Source organism: Rhinolophus hipposideros (assembly GCF_964194185.1).
Source record: "Rhinolophus hipposideros genome assembly, chromosome: 12".
NCBI classification, from domain to species: Eukaryota; Metazoa; Chordata; class Mammalia; order Chiroptera; family Rhinolophidae; genus Rhinolophus; species Rhinolophus hipposideros.
The window spans coordinates 31080052-31100409 of record NC_138058.1 but is presented as its reverse complement, the minus strand read 5'-3'; the positions used below and the strand labels follow the sequence as shown (position 1 = coordinate 31100409).

At 44.1% G+C, this 20358-nt stretch overlaps 1 protein-coding gene across 3 annotated transcripts in view; it reads right to left on the bottom strand.

The window, feature by feature from the left end:
* The window catches only part of SPRED2 (sprouty related EVH1 domain containing 2), a 108107-nt gene that overhangs the window by 4553 nt on the left and 83196 nt on the right, over positions 1-20358 (bottom strand). For all 3 annotated transcript variants that reach the window (XM_081068726.1, XM_081068725.1, XM_081068727.1), the window contains 3 exons: positions 17541-17709; positions 15330-15394; positions 858-1007 (listed from right to left, as the gene is read on the bottom strand). In XM_081068726.1, coding sequence (XP_080924852.1) covers positions 858-1007; positions 15330-15394; positions 17541-17709 — 384 coding nt within the window. The remainder of the gene's footprint in view (positions 1-857; positions 1008-15329; positions 15395-17540; positions 17710-20358) is intronic.

Genomic DNA, 20358 nt, shown 5'->3' with positions numbered 1-20358 from the left:
GTTCTGGACTTTGGAAAATCACAATCTTACAGGATTTCAAAACAAATCTTGGGAGCTGACACAAGCTTTGCTAATTGTTTATTTTGCAACGCAAAAGAGTCAAAAAATCAGTCCCCATCTACTGCGACCATAATGTCAGTTTTAAAAAGAACATTTTAACGCCAAAATATTAGCACACATACAGTAAAAGGATTTTTAAAAAAGAGTCCTATAAATCTAGCTTTATGTTAACTGTGCTCCTTTCTTGTCTTTTCAAAGCAGACGAGTGGCCACAGCACCCTGCACGGGCACCAGTCCATGCCCCCCAGTTTGGGAACCTGCTCTGCAAAACAGCCACTTGGTAAATATTTGTTGAGTGACTGAATTCCAGACTCCAGCTCCATCTCCCTGAGCAAGCCTGAGCCTGCAGCCTGAGCCTGCAGCCTGAGATGCCCGGGTGCACGAGCCAAGTGTACAGCCTGCAGCGCTGATCGTGGCTCTGTGCTCTCACACAGCCAGGAGGCCCTTTGGACAGAGGGACACGGGCCCAGCAGCCTGGGTAAGCACAGACTTGCATCTGAATCTTGTTCCACCAGGGACTCTAAGCCTCACCTTTCTCGTCTGTAAATGGGGGGGTGCCGAGAACCAGCCACGTGGGGCAGTTGATGAGAATTTGATGCGATAAAGCACAATGGGGTTACCAGGTGTCTGGCACACAGAAAACTCGGAGTAGGGGCAAACTGCCAGCTCCACCTTCCCCATGGGGTGGGATGGGACAAAGTCAAATAGAAGAGGCCTGGGCTTGGTGAGAGGAAGGAGGCCGTCCTAGAATTGGGAGCCATCCACCCCATGACCTCAGGAATGAGCCGGCCGCTCACCTGTTCGAGGTGATAGTGGTCCATGGGATACGAGTCCTGGAGGTGGCCCAGGGTGTAAATCCTCCGGGGCTCACAGGCCGTGGGGGAGGAGATTGTCCGAGTAGGTTGTTCCCTCTTCTGAGAGGAGTTAGAAGAACTGTCTGTAGCTGTCTGTTTAGAGGGAGTTAACCAAGAGTTAATTAAACAAACAAACACACACAAAAATAGAAACCAGACCCACACACCAACGCCGACTATGCCGTTGACCCCGACTTGTGGCATCTTGCTGGACTTCGCGAAAGCCTGCGTGTATCCTGGCTGTGGGAGGTGGGAGTACCCTAGAAGAGCAAGATTGTCTAAACATGATGTGGCCAGCTCAGTGCAAAGAGAAACGCAGGCACCAGACCCTGGAAAGTTGGGTTTGTTTCCTCTAATGTGGGAGCAGCAACCAGGTTTTGGGGGAAGGGTTGGAGGCAAGCTTTAGGGTTCACTTTTAATCTGGAAGCAAGGTGGATGACTGCACAGAGGGATGAGGCCCCCGTCTGTGGAGGATGAGTGCACAGCTCTTTTCCCAGCAGAGGTGACAAGTTCAGACTAGAGGCTCCATGATGGTGTCTTTGGAAGGTAATCAGATATTGGATGGAGTGGAGCACAGGTAGAGCACAGGGGGGCCTCTACCTCCTAATATACCAACCACGTAGGTGCTTCATGCTCCCACCTAAGACTCAATGAAGGGGGCCAGGTGGTCCCAGGGGACAGTCACTCTCCATAGCCACTACCCCTCCACCCGCACACGAAAAGGTTTATCTTGCATCTAGGTGTCCTCTTTCTGGCAAATATCTAGGAAGTCCGCCTTGGCTGTTGCTTCTCTTATATTCCCCTTATATCATGTGCTTATTCATCTCTTTATTTTACGTGCGTTTTGTTAGTGGCATAAGTCCTTTTGGGGGTAAGGCAAGGTTAAAACAAATAGACTTACAAAAGTTATTTTTGCCCCGCTTCCCATTTATAAAGTAATAAATGCTCAGAAAAATGGGACTACAAGTATTTGGGAAAAAGAGAAGACACTCATTGTGCAACACACTATTGTTAATTTTTAAAACTTGGTGGACACGTGCAGCATCCCTTTGGGGACCAACCCTCCTGGACTTGTCTCTGGCAGTGTTTGGTCCAAGTGATGCGGGGAGGACACGTTTCCAGTCCCTCAGTCCACGGTGACTAATTTAGACAAGGACACACAGTCCTCTCAAGCAATACAGACAGACTTTGACAGAGAGGTCAGCAAAGATGCTGTCTTTCTGAAGTGAAGATCTAAGGGTCCCATAAGCCTGGAATCCTGGTGAAGGCGCAGGGTAAGAACCTTCAGAAGACGAACTGAAGCATGACAAGAGAAGAAGGCCCCCTCAGACACCAGTGGAGCTTCTGGATGCAGTCAAGCCTAAACCCCGATCCACCCTAGGACAGATGTCCCAGTGAGACGAGCCAAGTCCTTTTGGTAACCTCAGCCAGATGTGTTGGGTTCACCGCTCGGGTGCACTTTTTCCTCACTCCCAGTCCCTTCTCTGTGGCAGGAGTTCTACCTGCACCACGTGCCTGGCCTCTCCTGGCCGTTCTCATCCTCTTATTCACATGGGTGGAGTGGAACTGCTGTGCCATCTGCTACTTGCCTGCTGGCAACATCCTTGGGCCACTGCGGTCGGCCCACTTGGAGGTCGAGGGCCTGCCTCGTGTGGGAAGGCTGTGGAGATTCCGCGAGCCTGTACCTGGCGGGGCAGGTCCTGGCCAGCCACTTCCCACAGGTGGAAGCCACGACCATGACAGCTCTTCCCCCCCACCCCAAATGGTTCAGAATTCAGATAGGGAAGAATTACTGTTCACCCCTTAAATCCCAGTAACTGAAAGAGACCAAACAGATACACAAAAATTTTTCCTTTCTTCCAAACTCCGATCGTATTCCTCCTGTCACCCCCCCTTAACCTTATGTCACTGGACCTCCCTCTTTTAACACATGGGTGGTTGTCGAGCGGACAGAACAACAAAGCCTAGAACTCTTAATAGTCTCATGTTGTGCGAGTACATGCGATGTGCCAGGCCGTGGCTACATGTGACCACAGCTGTCGGTACAATATTGTCTCCACGCACAGGAAAACGTGGCAGGTGGCCTCTGCAGAGCTGGGTTGAAATGCAGCCCCTGACCATCCCCAGTGGGGTTTTAATGCCCCCACTGCTGCTGCTTTTCAAGCTCAGGAGAGCCCGCTTCAGTGCCTGCTCTGAGAGGTGTTTTGTTGAGATTAACATAAATACAACTTCTCCACGTAAGAAGGTGCAGCCTGCTTGATAGCAACCCAGGAGATAAGGGGAGGGCATCTCACAATACAAAGGTTTCTAAAGATCTCCATAAATACTTTCTGAATGAGCACAGAAGGGCCCTTTGTGTGACTCACATTTCAAGGGTTAAATTCTTATTCAACATCCTCGTGGCAATCACCTGAGGTTAGACGCCACCCTTGTATTGAACACAAGTGATACCTACTCAGCATTTAGTTCTCAGAAACCAGTCAATGCATCATGGTCACCTCTGTTAGCCAGCTGTTCACCCTCATCCACCCCGTGTCCAGATTAACAGTCTGCAGAAAGTCATTCTGAGAAACGAGGCACACCCACTTTCCTGGTATTCCCGAGCCAATGAGAAACACCGAACAGGAGACTGAGAAAGGGCTTTCTTTATCTCCTGATCTAATGATGCATTTGTACAAAGGAGCGAGAAGGCCAGAAAACTTCGAGGCACGACCACAGTACACCTCCCGGCCCCGCCCCAGCCTTTCCTGCCAAACTGCTCTGTGTTGGCCTGGACTCTGGAAAGCAGAGCCTGCAAGAGGCTTATTTCAGGTCTGTACTATCAGAGAAATCTTGCAAAATGGTGAGTGCCTATCAGGGCATCTCCAAGAAAGCGAGGGGAAACACCTACCCACAGGCACCTCTGACTGGCTCTCCCTAACTGCTCCTGGTACCCACACACAGCTGGAGACAGCCCCCTAAGTTACGCATGCACATACAAACATATATTCTCAAGCAGGATTCCTGAACATGGTATTTGTGTGCACGAGCTAATGACACCGACCAACCTACCAATCTGACAGTTTCATCTTCAACTCAGAAAGACGCTCGCTGCGTTTTAAACTCACCTTGCTCTCCGGAGGGTATCTAAACGGTTGTGGGTTCGAGCGCAAGAACAACAAAGCAGAGGTCCTCTGCAGCTACTCTGAGCTCGGGGACCTCAGGCTCCTAAAAGAGGCGGCTTTGGCAACAGGCTTCCCTGCGTCCGCGTCCAGAGAGAGCGGTCAGAGTGAGCCTTCAATGCTGCCTGCTGCGGCAGCAGGGCCGAGCGCGGCCGGCGACTCGGGAGGTATCCTGCAGCGGGATGCAGTGAGCAGCAGCCATGGCCACCTGCAAGTGTACCCTCCTCAACTGGACTCTGGTTTGGAGCTGACTGACTCCATGTCAGTGCACATGAGTAAGAAGCTGTCCAGTTAAGAAGTTTGCAACCTAAAATGAGGCGCCGAACAACAGAAATGCAATGGAGTACCATGGTGTTAAATAACAGGCTCTCATCTCAGGCAGACTGGATGTGAATCATTCTCTGCTCATTTTAAGTTGTCTGATTTTGGTCAAGTTAACCTCTGTCTCCGGTTTTCACGTCGGCCAGATGCAGCTAACACCATCCTCAGGGTTGCGTGTACATGGAATACGAGTCAACATTTCCCTCTTCTACACTGTTACTGCTGACGACCGAAAACGTACCGACTGTGAATCCTGTACCTGGCTGCCTTGCTTAACTCCTTACGAAACTTCAAGTGCTTCACCTACTGACTCTCTGGATTTATCTAAGTAAATCGGATCACCCACCAAAAGGCAGGCTGGTCACTTTTCCAAGATTTTATGCCTCTTTTTTCTTGTCTTACTGCAATTTTTGCCAGGATTTCCAGCAAGATGCAGAAAAACAGAGGTGACAGTAGCCCTGCTTGTATTGACTTTTAACGCGACAACTTACAATGCCTCTTTAGTACAATATGGTATTTCTTGATAACTGAAGTGATTGTAAAGGGAGATTCCAGAAGTTTCCTTGTATTCTAGATTGCTAAGGGTTTTCACCAAAACACAGTAGGTGTCACCAGATGTTTTTTCTGTATCTACTGAGACGATTACATAGTCTCTTTCTTACCTTTAATTTGTTGTATTAATGTCTGAATCAAACAGCAGAAACCGTCTTTGCATGCCTGCGATGTACTCTAATGGGCTTTCATTAAATTTGTTTTACAAATATTTGATGTGGTTTGTTAATATTTTACTTAGAAACTTTGTATCTAGATTCATAAGTGAGTTTGGCTTCTCTTTTTCTCAACTTGAGCTATCCTTGCCCAGTTTCATAGTGGAGTTAGGCTAGGATTGTACACTGAGCTACACCTTTTTCTATAGTTTGGAACAATATCTGTAACCTGGGAGTTGTATTTCTTAACCACCTAAGTTTGGTCCCTTTTTAAGGGGCAGACTTTTGACTATATTTTCAAATTTCTATGGGTGCTGAAAAAACTTTAGTAACAAGCTTAGCGTGACCTGGTCCTAAAACCCTTTAAAAGGGCAGTAAGCTGAGACAAGACCTTGATAAGGAAGAACGGAGAAAGGAGAGGAAGGTGAGAAAAGAAAGAGAACAGAGGTAGAAGAGTCAGAGGGTACTGAGATGAAAGAATGGGCATTGCCAACCTTAAAAAACACAAAAGAGAGGGCGGCCGGATGGCTCACTTGGTTAGAGCACAGTGCTCATAACATTAAGGTAGCCGGTTCGATTCCCACATGGACCAGTGAACTGCGCCCTCCACAACTAGATTGAAACAACGACTTTACTTGGAGCTGATGGGTCCTGGAAAAACACACTGTTCCCCAATAAAAATTAAAACAAAAACAAAACACAAAAAAGAGCCATGACCGGCCTGACCAAATCCACTCTGGTAGTACAAACACCCATCCCTTCTTCTTCTTTGGGTTTGGTCTGGGTGCTTTGTGAAATGTGGGCACAAACACAGGAGGTGACATGGACAGAGGGCAAAGCCAGGGACTTCCCTGAGGAGGAACATTCTAGATTGGTGGACAACCCAGACCAAGGCCCAGAGGAAGAAAAAGGCCCAAGTTTATCAGTAAACATCTGATAAATTTCAAAAAGAGTAAGCTTCCAATGGCTGGACTCTCTAGACATAAGTTGTACTTATTATTTTGAGAAGTCAGATATTTCCTATAATTCTCCAGAATTTAACAACAAATGAGAGAAAAACTATGCAATTTCGAAAGTTGATTCAGACTTTTCTTTTGAATAATTGACTTTAGTGTTAGGATAGCCTGACGATAAATCAAAATCCGAAGTACAAAAGACTGGGTTGAGGCTGCCTGTTCCCCCAAGGTCAGTGCTGCCAGGTTTGGGTGGGAATTGGTCTGAATGGAGAGAGGCGACTAGAAGATCAATGCCTCTTGTTACACTTGGGGCTGGCTCCCTCCTTTGAATGGGCATATTTTGTAAACTATGCTTTCTTACTCTTGGAACCTTGGCTATTCTTCCGTCCTCCTGAAGTTCCTAGAGTTTACCTGGAAATTCTTAGAGGCACGTACATCTATTCACCGGCCAGGAAGGAGGCTTCTTCCTTTGGAAGGCCAATCTCTTTGACCAAGGGAAGCGCAAGGAGGGAGGGAAAGAACCAAGAGGCCAGACTAGCTGAGGAGGAAGTTGGCTGAAATTTGCCCATCGTGGGATCGAATCCTGGCTGCAGACCAAGGGTTTTTGGGGACATTCAGGGTGGGTCAGACTAAGCATTTCAAAGTGAAACAAGTGTTTTTAGGATTATGTGCACCCTTTCAACTCCCCTGGGTTTTCCTGCTAAATCTTTGTTTTTCCAAAAGGGGGTGGGGGTAGAGAACAAAGGCAGTAGCCGCTGTCAGACAGTGGCTATGGGAGAGAAAGGTGTGTCCTGGGCTGTTTTTGCAAGGGCACTTGGAATTCTTAAGGGACACCTGGTTTACAGCTTTCCGGAGTAGGACGCTTGCTGAGTTCATCGGTGAGATTATGAGAAGGCTGGCACTGTCAATTTTCTCCTCCCTCTGGAGACAAATGAGATGAACCCCACCTCCAGAGAGACAAGCAAACAAATACAGTATCAAAACAAATAATAGTATCCTACTATCCACAGCACTTCATCATCTGTGCCACAGGATGTATGTCAAATACACCTCAATAAATAACTGACTAAATAAAGTCATCACTATACCCCCTTAAAAAAAAAAAAAGAGCCACAGGATTAATTCAGATGATAAGTAGAATTTCTGCCCTGCCTCTAGATGCTGCTACTATTTTGAATTTTTAAAGATGGCTTACTGGTAGTTATGACCACAATTTGTATTATTTTTACTGCAATCCACACCCCAAATAGATCTCAACAGCTGATGCAACCAAAGCAATATTCAATATTCTTCCTACTGCAAGGGCTTCTCATTTTTTAAAAAAGTATGGACACACACAGGCACTATATATAAGTGTATGCCCTTCCTCTCTAGCCCGGGCTGGGAGACCAGACTGGTCACATGAAACTGGGGGCTGCTTCTGCCTCTCAGGACACAGTAAGCTGGATGGTTAGCACCTCACAGGCTCCTGGCTCACGTGGTTTGGATGAGCTGTTGTTTCTAATTCTTGAGCAAAGCACTGCCTCCCCACAGTATCTACTAGACCAACAGGCCTGTGGTAAACAGGAAGTTGTCACCCATTTTGCCAACAGGTCTTTGGGAACAGGTAGCACTGGCTCACCTGTCCCAAGGGCCAACATTGGTTCCAGGTGTCTTGTTTCAAAGAGGCAAGCAAAGCAGGAAATAAGCCAGGAACATGCTTTTTTATGGCTTCATCTAGCAGGCAGTTTGGGTCTAAGAGGCAGCTGCTGGGGGGAAAGAGATAACTTTGTCCCAAAGGGCATTATCTTCTCTGGGACCCAGACGATAGATAAAGTGGGCATTCTGTCATGGGAGGGGACCAACAAAAACAAAATTCCCACATGTTCAAAGAAAGTTTTGTTTCTAAATTTTGAGATTAGGTAAAATTTTGATATGGAAGGAAATTACTCTGATAAGCCCACAGCTTAGCTTCACTGGAAAGGCTGAGGGTTGGGTGCAGGAAGGCCAGGTTTCAGGTAACCCTGAATATGTCCTCTGTATGAATTAGTAAAATGGAAATGATAGTATCCTACTATCCACAGTTTAAAAAGATGAGATGATATGTGTGTAAATGAAGAAAGACACAAGTGGAAGGGTTAGCAAATTGCCTTTGGGCTTCTGACATTGAGAACATTTCAAAGCTTTTATTTGCGCCTTAGCATGTAATTGCTTTAATTTAGCCCCTGTAAGGTATTACATGTTAAATAAAAAGATCCTCCTCTTACTATGTAATCTGAGCTTGATAACTGTCACTTAGGAGATAAAGCAGCTCCCATCCATCTTCTGAGACCTTCCATGCCACCCATGCAGTGCTGCCCCCCCAAATATTTCTGCCCTTTTTGATCACCGTAGATTGGTTTCATTCAACTCTACAGAAGTAATTTACATTTTCAACCTATTTTCTCTTTACTTACCCTGACCCCACTCCCCTTTCACCCCATGCCTTCATTTCAAAGGGAGAGACAACAGAAAGATTTCTGATCAACTGATCTTCTAAAGGGAGACGGGGGCTTTCAAGGAGGGATGGGGACCCTCACGCCTCCCCCAAAGAGATGGCTGAGGTTTTACGCCAATGTCCCCGTTGAAAAGTCCACCATTTAGGCAGTTCGTCTGCAACGAAGGGAATCTGGCATATCTGATATATGCAATTTTCTAAAAAGTATTGAATAAGTAATTTCCTTTTCTTTAAGTTCTCTGAAAGGCAGCAAATCGACATGGGGTTTACATTCTGGGCGAGCAGAGTGTGGAACTGAGCACAGGTCACTTCACCTCTCTGCGTCCTGGCAATTTTATCTGCAGAAATGCAGGGTGGTTGTGAGGACCAAACCCCGTAAGTGTGCGAGTACAGGCCGCAGTGCTGGGTCACTGCCACACCACAGCTCCTTTCCTTCCCCTCCCGTGGGTCAGCAGATAGAGACTCAGAGGAAATGCATTCACCCTGAAGGGTCTGTGTTGCAAGGACCAAGGATCGCAGCTAACTAATGGCAGCACCAAGTTTAGAATCCAGGCCTCTCCCTCACCTCTGAACTCCACGAACTCAGGGGTCACACACCACCTCAGCTTTTAAAAACACTCTTCCTTAGAAAATCAGTAACTGAACCCCATTTTATTACAAAACTGGTAGATCTGCCTTTAGTTTTAATGTTTGTTAGGGATGGATTAGGTAGACAAACTCTTTAAGGAAAATTTTGTGGTATTCTGCGCCCTTCTGCTTCTATAAAAGAAATCTTAATAATTACAATATTCAAGAATTTGTTTTTTTCTATTTCATCGAGAATGAAAATAAGTACAATTTGCAAAACTCAAAAGCCCACCTAGGACAAAAATTGCTTCTTAGTACTCTGGTTTCAACCACTTGTTCTAGCTCTGCGTTAGAAAGCACCTGGGGTGGCAGGGAGGGGTTCGAGAGTCATTAGGGCCAGCAGCTCTGAATAGCCAGAAAGTAGTAAAATGCAGCTTGCCATAAATAGATGTCAAGGGCTCAAGCTTAGGGCACAAAGAAAAACCAAGTTTTCCAGTCTGGGCAAAACCTGGCTAGAAGCTGACTAGGACACCTCCCTACGTGAAAGAGGACTGCTTACCTAAAGAAATAAAATACAATGAAACACCAAAACACAATCCAAATGCTAGCCTTTTTCAGTTGAGTTCTAGGAGGGAATTTAGACCCAAACAAAAGGATGTGAATAACTCTTCTTAATTTCGCAAAGGACAGTACATAGAACCATTCTGGGTGCACAGGAGAGAAGCCAACTCATTAAATAAGGATGGATTCCGTAAAGTGCTAGGATTTACCTGGGAGTCACTGATTGAGAAGGGCTGCTCAAATCCAGAAACAATAGCTAGGTAGTAGTACACGCCTAGAAAGCGAGAAAAATCAAAACCTCGTACGCGCGTAGGGCAGGCTTCCTATGGTCAAGCTTCCAGCTGCTGTCTTGGGGACCTGTAGGCTGTGACATTTGCTGAGTGGCCTCCACATCATCACATGAATGGGCCATCTGGGCATCAATCACACGGTTATCCTTTCATCTCTCCCCTTTCTAACTGGGGTCCAAGAGAACACTAAAATATTACTCCTGTATTTGGTGGTTGTTTAAACAATAGGACAGCTGAAATAGCGTAAATTTAATTATTCAGCAGAGGAACAGGAAAATAGCAGCAGTGAACTGGAAAGGTTGGGAGACAGTGTTCACTGCTCCTCCACTAATGATCTTAGGCAAGTCGCCCATCTGACTCATCTGATAAGAACTCAAAATCCTTCCAATCCCGAGACCTATTATTCTAAGCAGTTGGCCTGTGTAGAGCTACCCTCGCCACCCAGTGAGGCAAATGAATGTCCAGCTAACTCCTGAAGCTTCGCCTACCTTTACTATGCCGTTGTTTCCACAGTGGACATGCTGCTTCCTAACACCAGGCAGGGAACAGTGGGAAGAAGAGCATCTGAGTCATAGAGGCCAATCCCTGTTGTGCCCCTGTAATCTCCTTAAACCCCCGATGGGGACATCCGGATTGCTGTAATTAAGGTGTCTCTCTCGATTCCTCCTTCTCTCTTGACCCCTCACCCTGCTTCTTAGAAAACCTCTCTCATTCTTTCTTTAAAAATCAATACCTGTATGTGTATCACTTAATGTCTCACATAGCAGTGTCATCCCTCCCCAGCTCAGCTTCTCACTCCCGAGAGGAATAAATATACTTTCAAGTCTTATGGCTTTTCTTGTATTGCTCTCCATGTTTGAATCCCATGTTTTTATACTACTTCCTGATTTGCAGATTTAGATATTATTTAAGGACTTCTTATTATGGAAGATGAAGATTGAGCTATTTTATATATCCTCAAGCATCTTTCTTTAAAGCAAATATGTCCCTAATCCCCCAGCTTTAGAGTCAGAATCCAGCCACTCAGCAGTGACAGCTGAAGCACTGACAATACTCGATCACAGATTCTAGGTTAGCCTGCTCTAGAAGTATGTACACACTGCAGCTGCATTCTCCTAAGATCGTATTAAAATCATCCTTGTCTGTCTATGAAGATGCTAAGAACATTTGAAAATGATTTTTAGAATTCTGCAGCATTAAATAAACCATCGGGTTTGAATGAATCAAACCCTACAACACAGGAATCTGGAAAATTGTTCATTAAATGACCACAAAACCCAGATCCTTCCTAGTTCTATAACAGTTCATTTTCTCTACTCACTCTCTTCCCCCAGAATCCCTACCTTGCAGGCTCCAAACCCTCTGGCCTCAGAGTCCTCACCTGTAGGGACCTGGGAGGAAGTCAGTTCTAAGTTGGGGAGCAAACCCGCTCAGCTTATCCACAGAGGTTTACATGAGCCTCCTCCATACAAACACAAGTACAGCAGGGGGAACAGACTTGAGGGTCTTTCCATTCTGTCCCTCGCAAGTCTCCCCAGCGTGGAAGTGAAGGAAATGAAAAGCTATCCGTCAGAGGCACCAACAAGAGTGTGCTCTTAGCAATTTACAGAATGCTAACCTTTTTCTTGTTGTGTTATAGTCTTTGCATTACTCATCTACAAATTTGTACCAAATGGCTCATGAATTCCCTCATACATCCATATTTAATGCCACATAGGTATTTGTGGTATCTGGGTCAAGCATTATAACTGAGGTCTCCCATGGAGTAAAGGGGACTGTCACTCCCTGTGCAAGGGAGAAAGCTGATGGGAGGGCAAGAAGCAGCCAAAAGCTTATAATGGGTGACAATGCTAGCAGCTCAGCTTTTAGTTGTAGACTGAGCACAAAACATACCTAGGAAAATACGACATGAAGCTACTGAGAATCCTTCAAAATAATCACCTTTAAATGGTGCCCCAAGATAACAATTAAGCAAATAAAATATGACAACCTATGATTATACACACTATACATTAATCCTCACTTAACACTGTTGATAGGTTCTGCAACTTTTAGCAAAACGACGTATCATGAAATCAATTTTACCACAGGCTCATTGATAGCCACAAGATTAAGTTCCCACAGCACCTCACCCATGTTATAATGAAGTCACATTATTCGAGGACCTGCTGCATCTGGGGTTCAGATCACCCATGTATTGAGCATTTATAGAGCAAAGCTTCAGAGGGTGGCAGATACTATAATGATGAACAACCTGCTTCTAATGGATGAAGATTCATTCATTCCGCAAATAAAATATAAAAGCCAAAAAGGGGCGGGCTTTCAAGTGGCAAGAGAGAAATAAACAACAGAATGCTTGGGGATTTTAAACTAGAGAACAATAATAGTTGGTTGGTTGAGAGAGAAACATTAGGAGTCATGAATGGAAAGCTGCCCAAAACTAAGATGTCCTAACAGTTGCTAATCAGGAGTCTTGGATGGTGGTTCAGGCAGGAAAGATGCGGACACATACCAGGCTGGTGGCAGTGAAATGGAGAGGAGGGAGAGGGACGCTGTGGAAGCAAGGGTGTTGGCATCTGGCAGGGCAGGTGTGTACGTGTGTGCACACTAAGGAAGACGTTAATTTTACTCTGAGGAACTGCAGAATGGTTTTACCATCCTGAGAAGTCAGGCGGACAAGCTGCTTGGGGAGATAACAAGAGGGCTGGGAAGTGTTAGCAGAAACAGCCCATGCTTGGTGAGCACCCTAGGCAGACAACCCCTCCACGCAGAGTTGGGGTGCCTTTTCCTTCACTTCATTCCCCAATACAGAATGTGCATCAACACATTGTCCAGTGTCCTGCTTTCCTCCTACCCCCAAGGAATCCCCTGAAACAGAGGGAAACCCCTGGCTCCACAGCAGAAACACTCTCGAAGATACACTCCTGGTTCCTCAAGTCACACCTCTAATGGCTTTCCCTTAGACATATGACAAGTTAGAAAATTGTCATAATTCTGGTCCATCGTAAGTTGTAAGGGGGTCTTCTCATCACTTAAGACTATAATAAATGAGTTCCAAGTTCTACACATCTGTCTTACCAATGAAAGTTTTAGAATGCAGCAAACTGTAGACTAGACAGGAGTTAATGCAGCTGCTCACTTCCTTGGCTCCAGCTTTCAGACATCTCATGTGACAATGACAGAAGCGCTCATGACAGGGAGCTCCCGAACAAATGGGAAACTTGGTGCGTAAGCCCCCGATGACCCTCCCATCCTTACATGTCAATGGCCTCATGACCAGGCCTGTCCTAGGGAAGGGAAGTACTAGTATTAATAGGCTCTTGTTTGTAAACAAATGGAACGAAGGCAGCTGATCATATCCATCAGGGCCTACACAGAATGCAATTAAGTGGAGCTTCTCCTCCACTGAGTACCAAGTGTCTGGAAGCAGCAGAGCTCTTTCTACACTTCCTTCCAGGCATTTGGCGTTACCCTAGAGCAGCATGTTGATCCCCTGTGGATTAGAGGACAAAACCAGGAGGGATGCTGGCTTCCATCACCCCTCTGCCTCTTGCCCTCTCCCGATTCTATAAATCATTTCTGGCAGGTAGCTGGGAAGCAGCTGCGAATGACAGTTTTGCACTGGAGCACAGGAAGCCACCTTTTAACCCGCCTGCTGTTGTTTATCTCTCAGAACATGACAAAGGAACAGATGTAAGCAACATGCCAACTGCTGCGAGGATCTGCTAGGAGCACTATAGGAAGCCTGTTCAGAGCCACATCACGCCAGCCGTTCCATGGCAGGACGGCTGAGTTCATTTCCTGAAACCCCTACGCACGCTCTGTTCACGTCAGGGTGGGAGCCGCAAAGCTCAGGCCACTCACCACGCACATCCCTGCTTCCGCCTTCATCCCTGTGGTTCCCAGCCTCGAAGCCACTTCCTGAAGCCTGTCCGAACGCCACGGAGGTCCAACCCCGCCTCATCTCCTAGTGGTCTTCTCTAACTCCACACCCCTCCCTGTAAGGGACTTTGACCCAAAGGGCTTTACACAGTCTGTGCCAGTCTCGACGCCTTTCACAGTCAATCTCATCCCGTTATCTACTTGAGGGCCGGAGCCATGCAGGGATCGCACACCTCTGTGTTCCCAAAGCAATGTTTTTCAAATCACTAGCTGCATGATGAGTCCATTGGGAAGCAAGCCTAAAGGGTTGCAACCAATATTATAAAAGACGAAATAAAAACTAGCTTATTACAGATACTTTTGGGACAAATGAAGGAGCTACTGAGGAATTATTAGCTGAAAGGACATTCCTACTAATTTTCTTAGGTATAGTAACACTGGTGTGCTTATGTAGGAAAATGCCTTATTCTTAGGAGGTGCATGCTAAAGTGTTTAAAGGTGGCTTTCAACTGGATCAGCAAAAAAAATACATGCCTGCGTGCGTGTGTAAGTACACACATGCACAGAAAAAGCAAGTGGGGCAAAATGTTACAACTGCTCAATCTAGGTGTACACAAGTGTTCACTGGATTATTCTTTAAATTTTCCTGTGTGCTTGAGAAGCTTCATAATAAAAAGTAGAAGAAAATGAAATGAAGAGAAAAAAACCAGAATGCAGGGCATGAAGTACAATCTGGTTTCAGGTGTCTCTGGATTTGTGTCCTATGTTACAAAGTCAATGTATTTCATACTGTAAATCAAGGCCAAAAGTTTGAAAATGCTACCCTACAGCTCCTTGCTGCACCAAACACACAGCAGGCGTGCAATAAGCTATTTGTTAATTAACTTCTAGAAGCCCAGGACATAAATGAAGCAAGCTGAGAAATCATTTTGTCTCTCGTTACATCCCATTAACTGAAGCTGTGTCAAAATAGCCAAGCCCTTTCCTGCCTGAGCACACTTGGGCTTAACCTCAACTCAGCCTTCAAGCCTTTCTTATCAGATGTTTCATTACTATCAGCAAGGCTACTCCTGGCTTTTCCTCTTGCTGCCAGGGAGGGGGCTGTATTTATATTCTGAGTGGGATGACCAGTGGTCTGGGTTTGCCTGGTGTTTTGCCGACTAGAGACTTTCAGTGCTAAAACTAGGGCAGTCCCAGGCAAACCAGATAGTTGGTCACCCTAAATCTGAGGGAAGACTGTGAGAGAGCCTGGGGCAGGTCCAGGAGAGCTGACACTGTCGTGTCATGGGGTGGGTGGTACCACTGCAATGTGTACAACAAAGGCAAACCCAGCATAGGAAAAACTGTCACAAGACCGAGATCTCCCCCATATGGCATCCCAACAGCAAGAGCATGTGCCAAACTGCAAAGGGTCTCTCATGCCCTTACACAGGACCGCGCTCAGATTAGTCACCAATTAACAAGGAAAGCAAAGGACAAAGGGAACTCACTCACCGTAAAAACGTCGTCATCACCAAGCTCAGCTTCATTATGGATGGTGGAAGACGATGTGGTTGAGCCTAAAAGAACAAAAAATGTAATAAAAAGTGTTTCCAAAGAGGGTGAGTCAAATCTAGTTATATAAAAGGTATATTTTAATAAAACCACATTCGATTTCTTTCACATGTGGATGAGCAGCAGAAACGAGTGACCCGGGAATTAATGCTTTTAATTTACTCTTCTTTAATTGACACCTGCCAGGATACTCCCTAAATTAACTTTGCTTATGGCTGTTCCGAATTAACCCCTCGAACTTCTGCACTGGCCACTAGAGAACAAGCACAAAGAGGCACCTCGGAGAAGGGCAGACAGCCTGCCCACTGCTCTGAAGCTCACACGTCAAGACCAGCCTCTGGCAATGATGCCCCAGGAGGGGACTGCCATGTGTAGTGGGAAAAGCACTGGACGGAGAACCACCAGGTTGGACTCTCCACAATCGCATTGCGTAACTGGACTTAGCTTTCTGGTCTTTTGATCTATCCAAAAAGGGTGTTTGACTAAATAGCTTGTATGGTTGCCTCCTGTTCTGAAATTCACACACTGTACTCTAAAACCGGATTGTGGGAGCCACCTTTTAAGCTGATACATGGGCATCCAGGAGTTTTCTTTGTTTTTGCAGGCCAAAATTTAGGCTCCTGTTAGAAAACCCAGTTTATTCCTTCATGGAATTAATTGGTCATTTAGGGTTCAATTTCTTGTTCATCTCGTTCATCTCTTTCTTCATTCTGGTATGCAAACCAGTAGCATACTTTTACCCAAAAGAACCCAGTAATGTGTGGATCAACTTCATTGACACTGTTAATAGCCCAAAGTAAAATATACCAAAAGGGAAATTTATTCTCTATCTTCTCCTTTTCTTGGTTAGGTCTTTTAAAATGTGCATTTAGAAAGTATTTTGCTATTACATAAGATAAAAATTAAAAGAATTGCTCAGAAAGGGAAAAGAAATATTTAAATTTTCAACAGGGAATCGCAGTAGGAAAAATTAAGTTCCATAATACCCTCTGTGCAATTCCTGTTGACCTTTCAGGATTTTTCTCTACTATTTGAATTATTCTAGTCAATCAACGTTTAAGGCAAGTTTGATTGAAAGCAGGTAAGTAGAGGATATGTAGAAAAAACTTAGGCGTAAGAATCAAATTTTGTGTGTAGCTTCAGATTAAGTACATGGGCACACTACAAAGTTCTATCAGTAATATAGGAGATATTTTCTCTCTAAACATTTAAAAGCTATGTTTAATAACATTTTAAACATTTGCCACTTATGTCAGACCTATGATGCGAACACTGGTTTTTATTATCATTTTGGCTATCACATGGTTGTAATAACGGATTCATGTTCCAGCTAGAATTGTCATCTGATGTTAAGCAATTTCTCATTGAAGATTTGCTTTTTCTCTCTTCCCCCAAATCCACAATGCAGAAAACGACTTCTGAATACTTTTATTTCTTAAACAAATTAAACATTCATTCTTTTGTTATTAATTACCCCCAATTCTGAGTTTGGCGTCTTGCTTGATATTTCTTTCTTCAGAGGGTCGTAACACATTGAACCCTCCGATTTGATAACTGAATGTGTTCAAGTGGGGAATTTGTGTGTTTGCCTCTGTGGATTCTAGAAAAGCCCATGAGAATTGACTGCCTAAGAACCTTCTAGGCCAGGATCAAATGTAATACAATGTCTACTATGCACTCACCACAGATTAAGGCCTAAACTGAACCAGGGATCCAAAAGTCACAGACCCTTTTCCTTTGTAGCGGCAGCTGTACACCTGGGCTCTGATTACAGGAGGGCGGGCGGAGGCCTGGAGCCTTGGGGACCCATTAGAATCCGTTCTCTACTTCTGAGCCAAGACAGATCAGAACAGAGCCATTGTAATAGTCAGGGAAAGGTGAAATCCATCAAAAAGTCATTCATCAGGAAGTCCAGAACTTGTCCTTTTAGAGCAGAGTCTAAAAACCAATTGGGGCCACTCCTTACTCTGAAACCCATTTCCTTTTCCCCGGCACTTTCACTTTATCATTGTTCTATTTGGATGTTGCAACGTTTTGACCTGGCCCCCGACCCTCCTGCAAATAAACCATACATATATGATGGTAGACAACTGGAATTAAAAAGAACTCAGAATATTCCCAAAGTCCCACTAAGAATGCAGTGACAAATACCTTCTATAAGGTCTTCGATTGCTTTCCTCACTCCCCTGTCAAAGGCTCGAGCATCAGCAGGACTTTGAAAAGTAAGTCCAAACTTCCTATTGTCGACCTTCCAATGATGAAAGGTTGGGTTGGCTTTGGTGTAGACCAAGTCCTTTCTTACATAGCATTCCAATACCACCTGAAGGATTGAAATACACAGGCTGGTTACTTGTGAAACAGTCATGATGGTGTCTGGTTACAAAAATCTAGGAACCATCATTGGTGGTAACTGATGAAAACCCTCCACCCCTGCTTTTATGTATCTGTGAGTCTCTCCATCTTGGAAGGCCTGTGCTTGCCTCTGTGGACCATTTACTCTTTGTTGAACCCCTCACCCCACTCCTCTTGCCTTTGGTGAGCCTCACTGCACTGCGGTTCTCCTTAACCACACTCTTTATCTCACTCATTCGTCTTCCTCATTCCTTGACTGGGGGGTACCAAGCTGAGATCCAGGTCTCGGGGCTTTGCTCTGTTCCAGGTTAACTGCTTCCATGTCAAGGTCTTAGTATTAGTGGGTTTCCATCTTCCCTCCTCTGTCCTACTGGGTGTTTTCCAATGACCTCAAATTCAACATGTTGAAAAATTAACTTAATGTGCTCTGAAATTTTTGCTGCTAGTTTCTTCTTCCAACTTCCCCACCCACTCTCTCTTCATTCTCTCTGGCTCAAAATCTCTGTGGTTATCTTTGTCTCTTCTGCTTTTTCTATTCCCTGTATTATTAATCACCAAGTCCAGTTCTTTTTCCTTCAACCTCTTTTATATCAACCCATTTCAGTTGCTACCATCCTGATATGGGTCTCTATTAATCTTTTATCTGGATTATTAGAACAATCTCCAAGTTTCTAGCAATCTAGTCTCAGAACTGCCTTTGACTAAGCTGTAACTTTGAGTCATTTGTTTCGGACCCTCAGTCTTTTTACATCTAAAATGGAAATAACACCAATGTTATCAATAAGCACATTCCCATGAATTTGCTCTGAAAACACTGAGTGATGAGAAACTGAACAGTCACACTCATTTCTCAGCATATTTGTACCATCAAGTTTTACTTTTATGTACTCCAATTCTTCTTGTCACTTTCACAATTTAGTACTAGGTTTCGTATTATCTTCTAATACTATTTTTCCCCCCTCATCAGACTGTGAAAGATCAAAATGTATTATAAAATAACTTCCTGTGTCTAGCACAGTGCTACTGTTCATAAAGATACGTCAGTTTGATATTACAGCATAAAAGAAGCATTGCCATCCTGTGAATGTAAAATTCCGTTCTTCACAAAAAAACTCAAAAATATCGACAATATTTATTCCCATGGCTTCATTATGTATACCAAAATAATTGCTAAGTGTTAATAGACTTGATCTTGTTTTGGCCAAGCTTCACATTTAACAAAAGGAAACCTTATTAATTAGACTAAGTGAAGGGAAAGAGTACAAAAAAAGGCCTGCATAAATTAGTATAATTTCAAATTAGGGAATATTTTTAAATGAGTAAAGGTTTCAAGGCTACAATTAATGCAACAGAAATTAAGTGCTGCCTACTAAATGCTCCCTAACTTATAAATAGATGAGAACAATCGTCAAATTAGTATATCAAGCAGTAGTCCCAAGCAGTTCACTTTATTACATTATATTGAAAGAAGACAATAGTCCCCACACACAGTTCTATTTATGATTAAATTGCTTATTATGGACATTTCCCCCTAAGAATAGTACAATGATTAAATGTCAGCCCAGCCCCATTCCAAATTGAGGAAATCCAAATAACCATGGCTTTAACTGACAAATGTTGTCTATTTTAGAATTTAATAGTCTCAATTCAAAGTCTCAAAATAAATTTTTTGTAAAAACAAAGACTTCCAGTTTCTCCACATTTTGAGGGTGAAAAAATTAGTCTTTGATTGACATTTTCCAAATTGAAGATTATTCCAACAGTACATTTTGTTACAGAAGTTTAATAAATTCTTAGGAAAGTTCAACCTCTTAAATTAAGTGAGGGGGAGGGGATCAGATCCCATCACTCTCTGTCAACAAAATAACATCTTTACATATGTTAAGTTTAATGACAAAAATGAAAAAGTTCAGGTGCTTTATACAGTTATAAACTCTCTAGGGAAGTTTGGACATAAGAGGTATAAACCCTCTAATGAAGTTTAGACTTTAACTTAAAACATGAGAAAGGCTTTTAAAAATATCTTTTTAAATGAGATGCATGAGGGAAACAAAAGTGATCATATGTACTTGTTGGAGGCTTTAAAAAAATCTACACAAGAAATATAAGTTGTAAGAGATTCAAGTAATTTAGATGAATACATGAAGGCTTCATTCTTACTCATCACCATCAACACCGCTTCATTTTGTTACCCACGGCCAGTATGGTGGACACAGTTCTAGTTCCCTTTTGGTGGCTTCTTTATGTGAGTATACAAGTTTGTGTGTGGAATTTATAGCCATACCTATAAATAACTCTGAACTTGCCTTTTATTTTCCCTAAAAACATGTTGGAAATACAGGAAGGTAAAAAGGATTCTCTGTAATGGCTGCATAATATTCCTCTGCACGGATGTATTAAAATTATTCAGCCATTCTCCATACTAATGGGAATTTTTAGGTTATTTCTAATCGGTCACTTTACAGACAATGTTGGAAACATCTTTATACTGAAAGTTTGGCCTGTGGGCTGTTGGGAGCCCTCCCTCTGTACCCCCCAGGCCCTTTCAGGGGACCTAGAATGGCAAAAAATGATGGATAAAACTGCTGTGCCGTAGCATGAACCCAGGCAGTGCAGT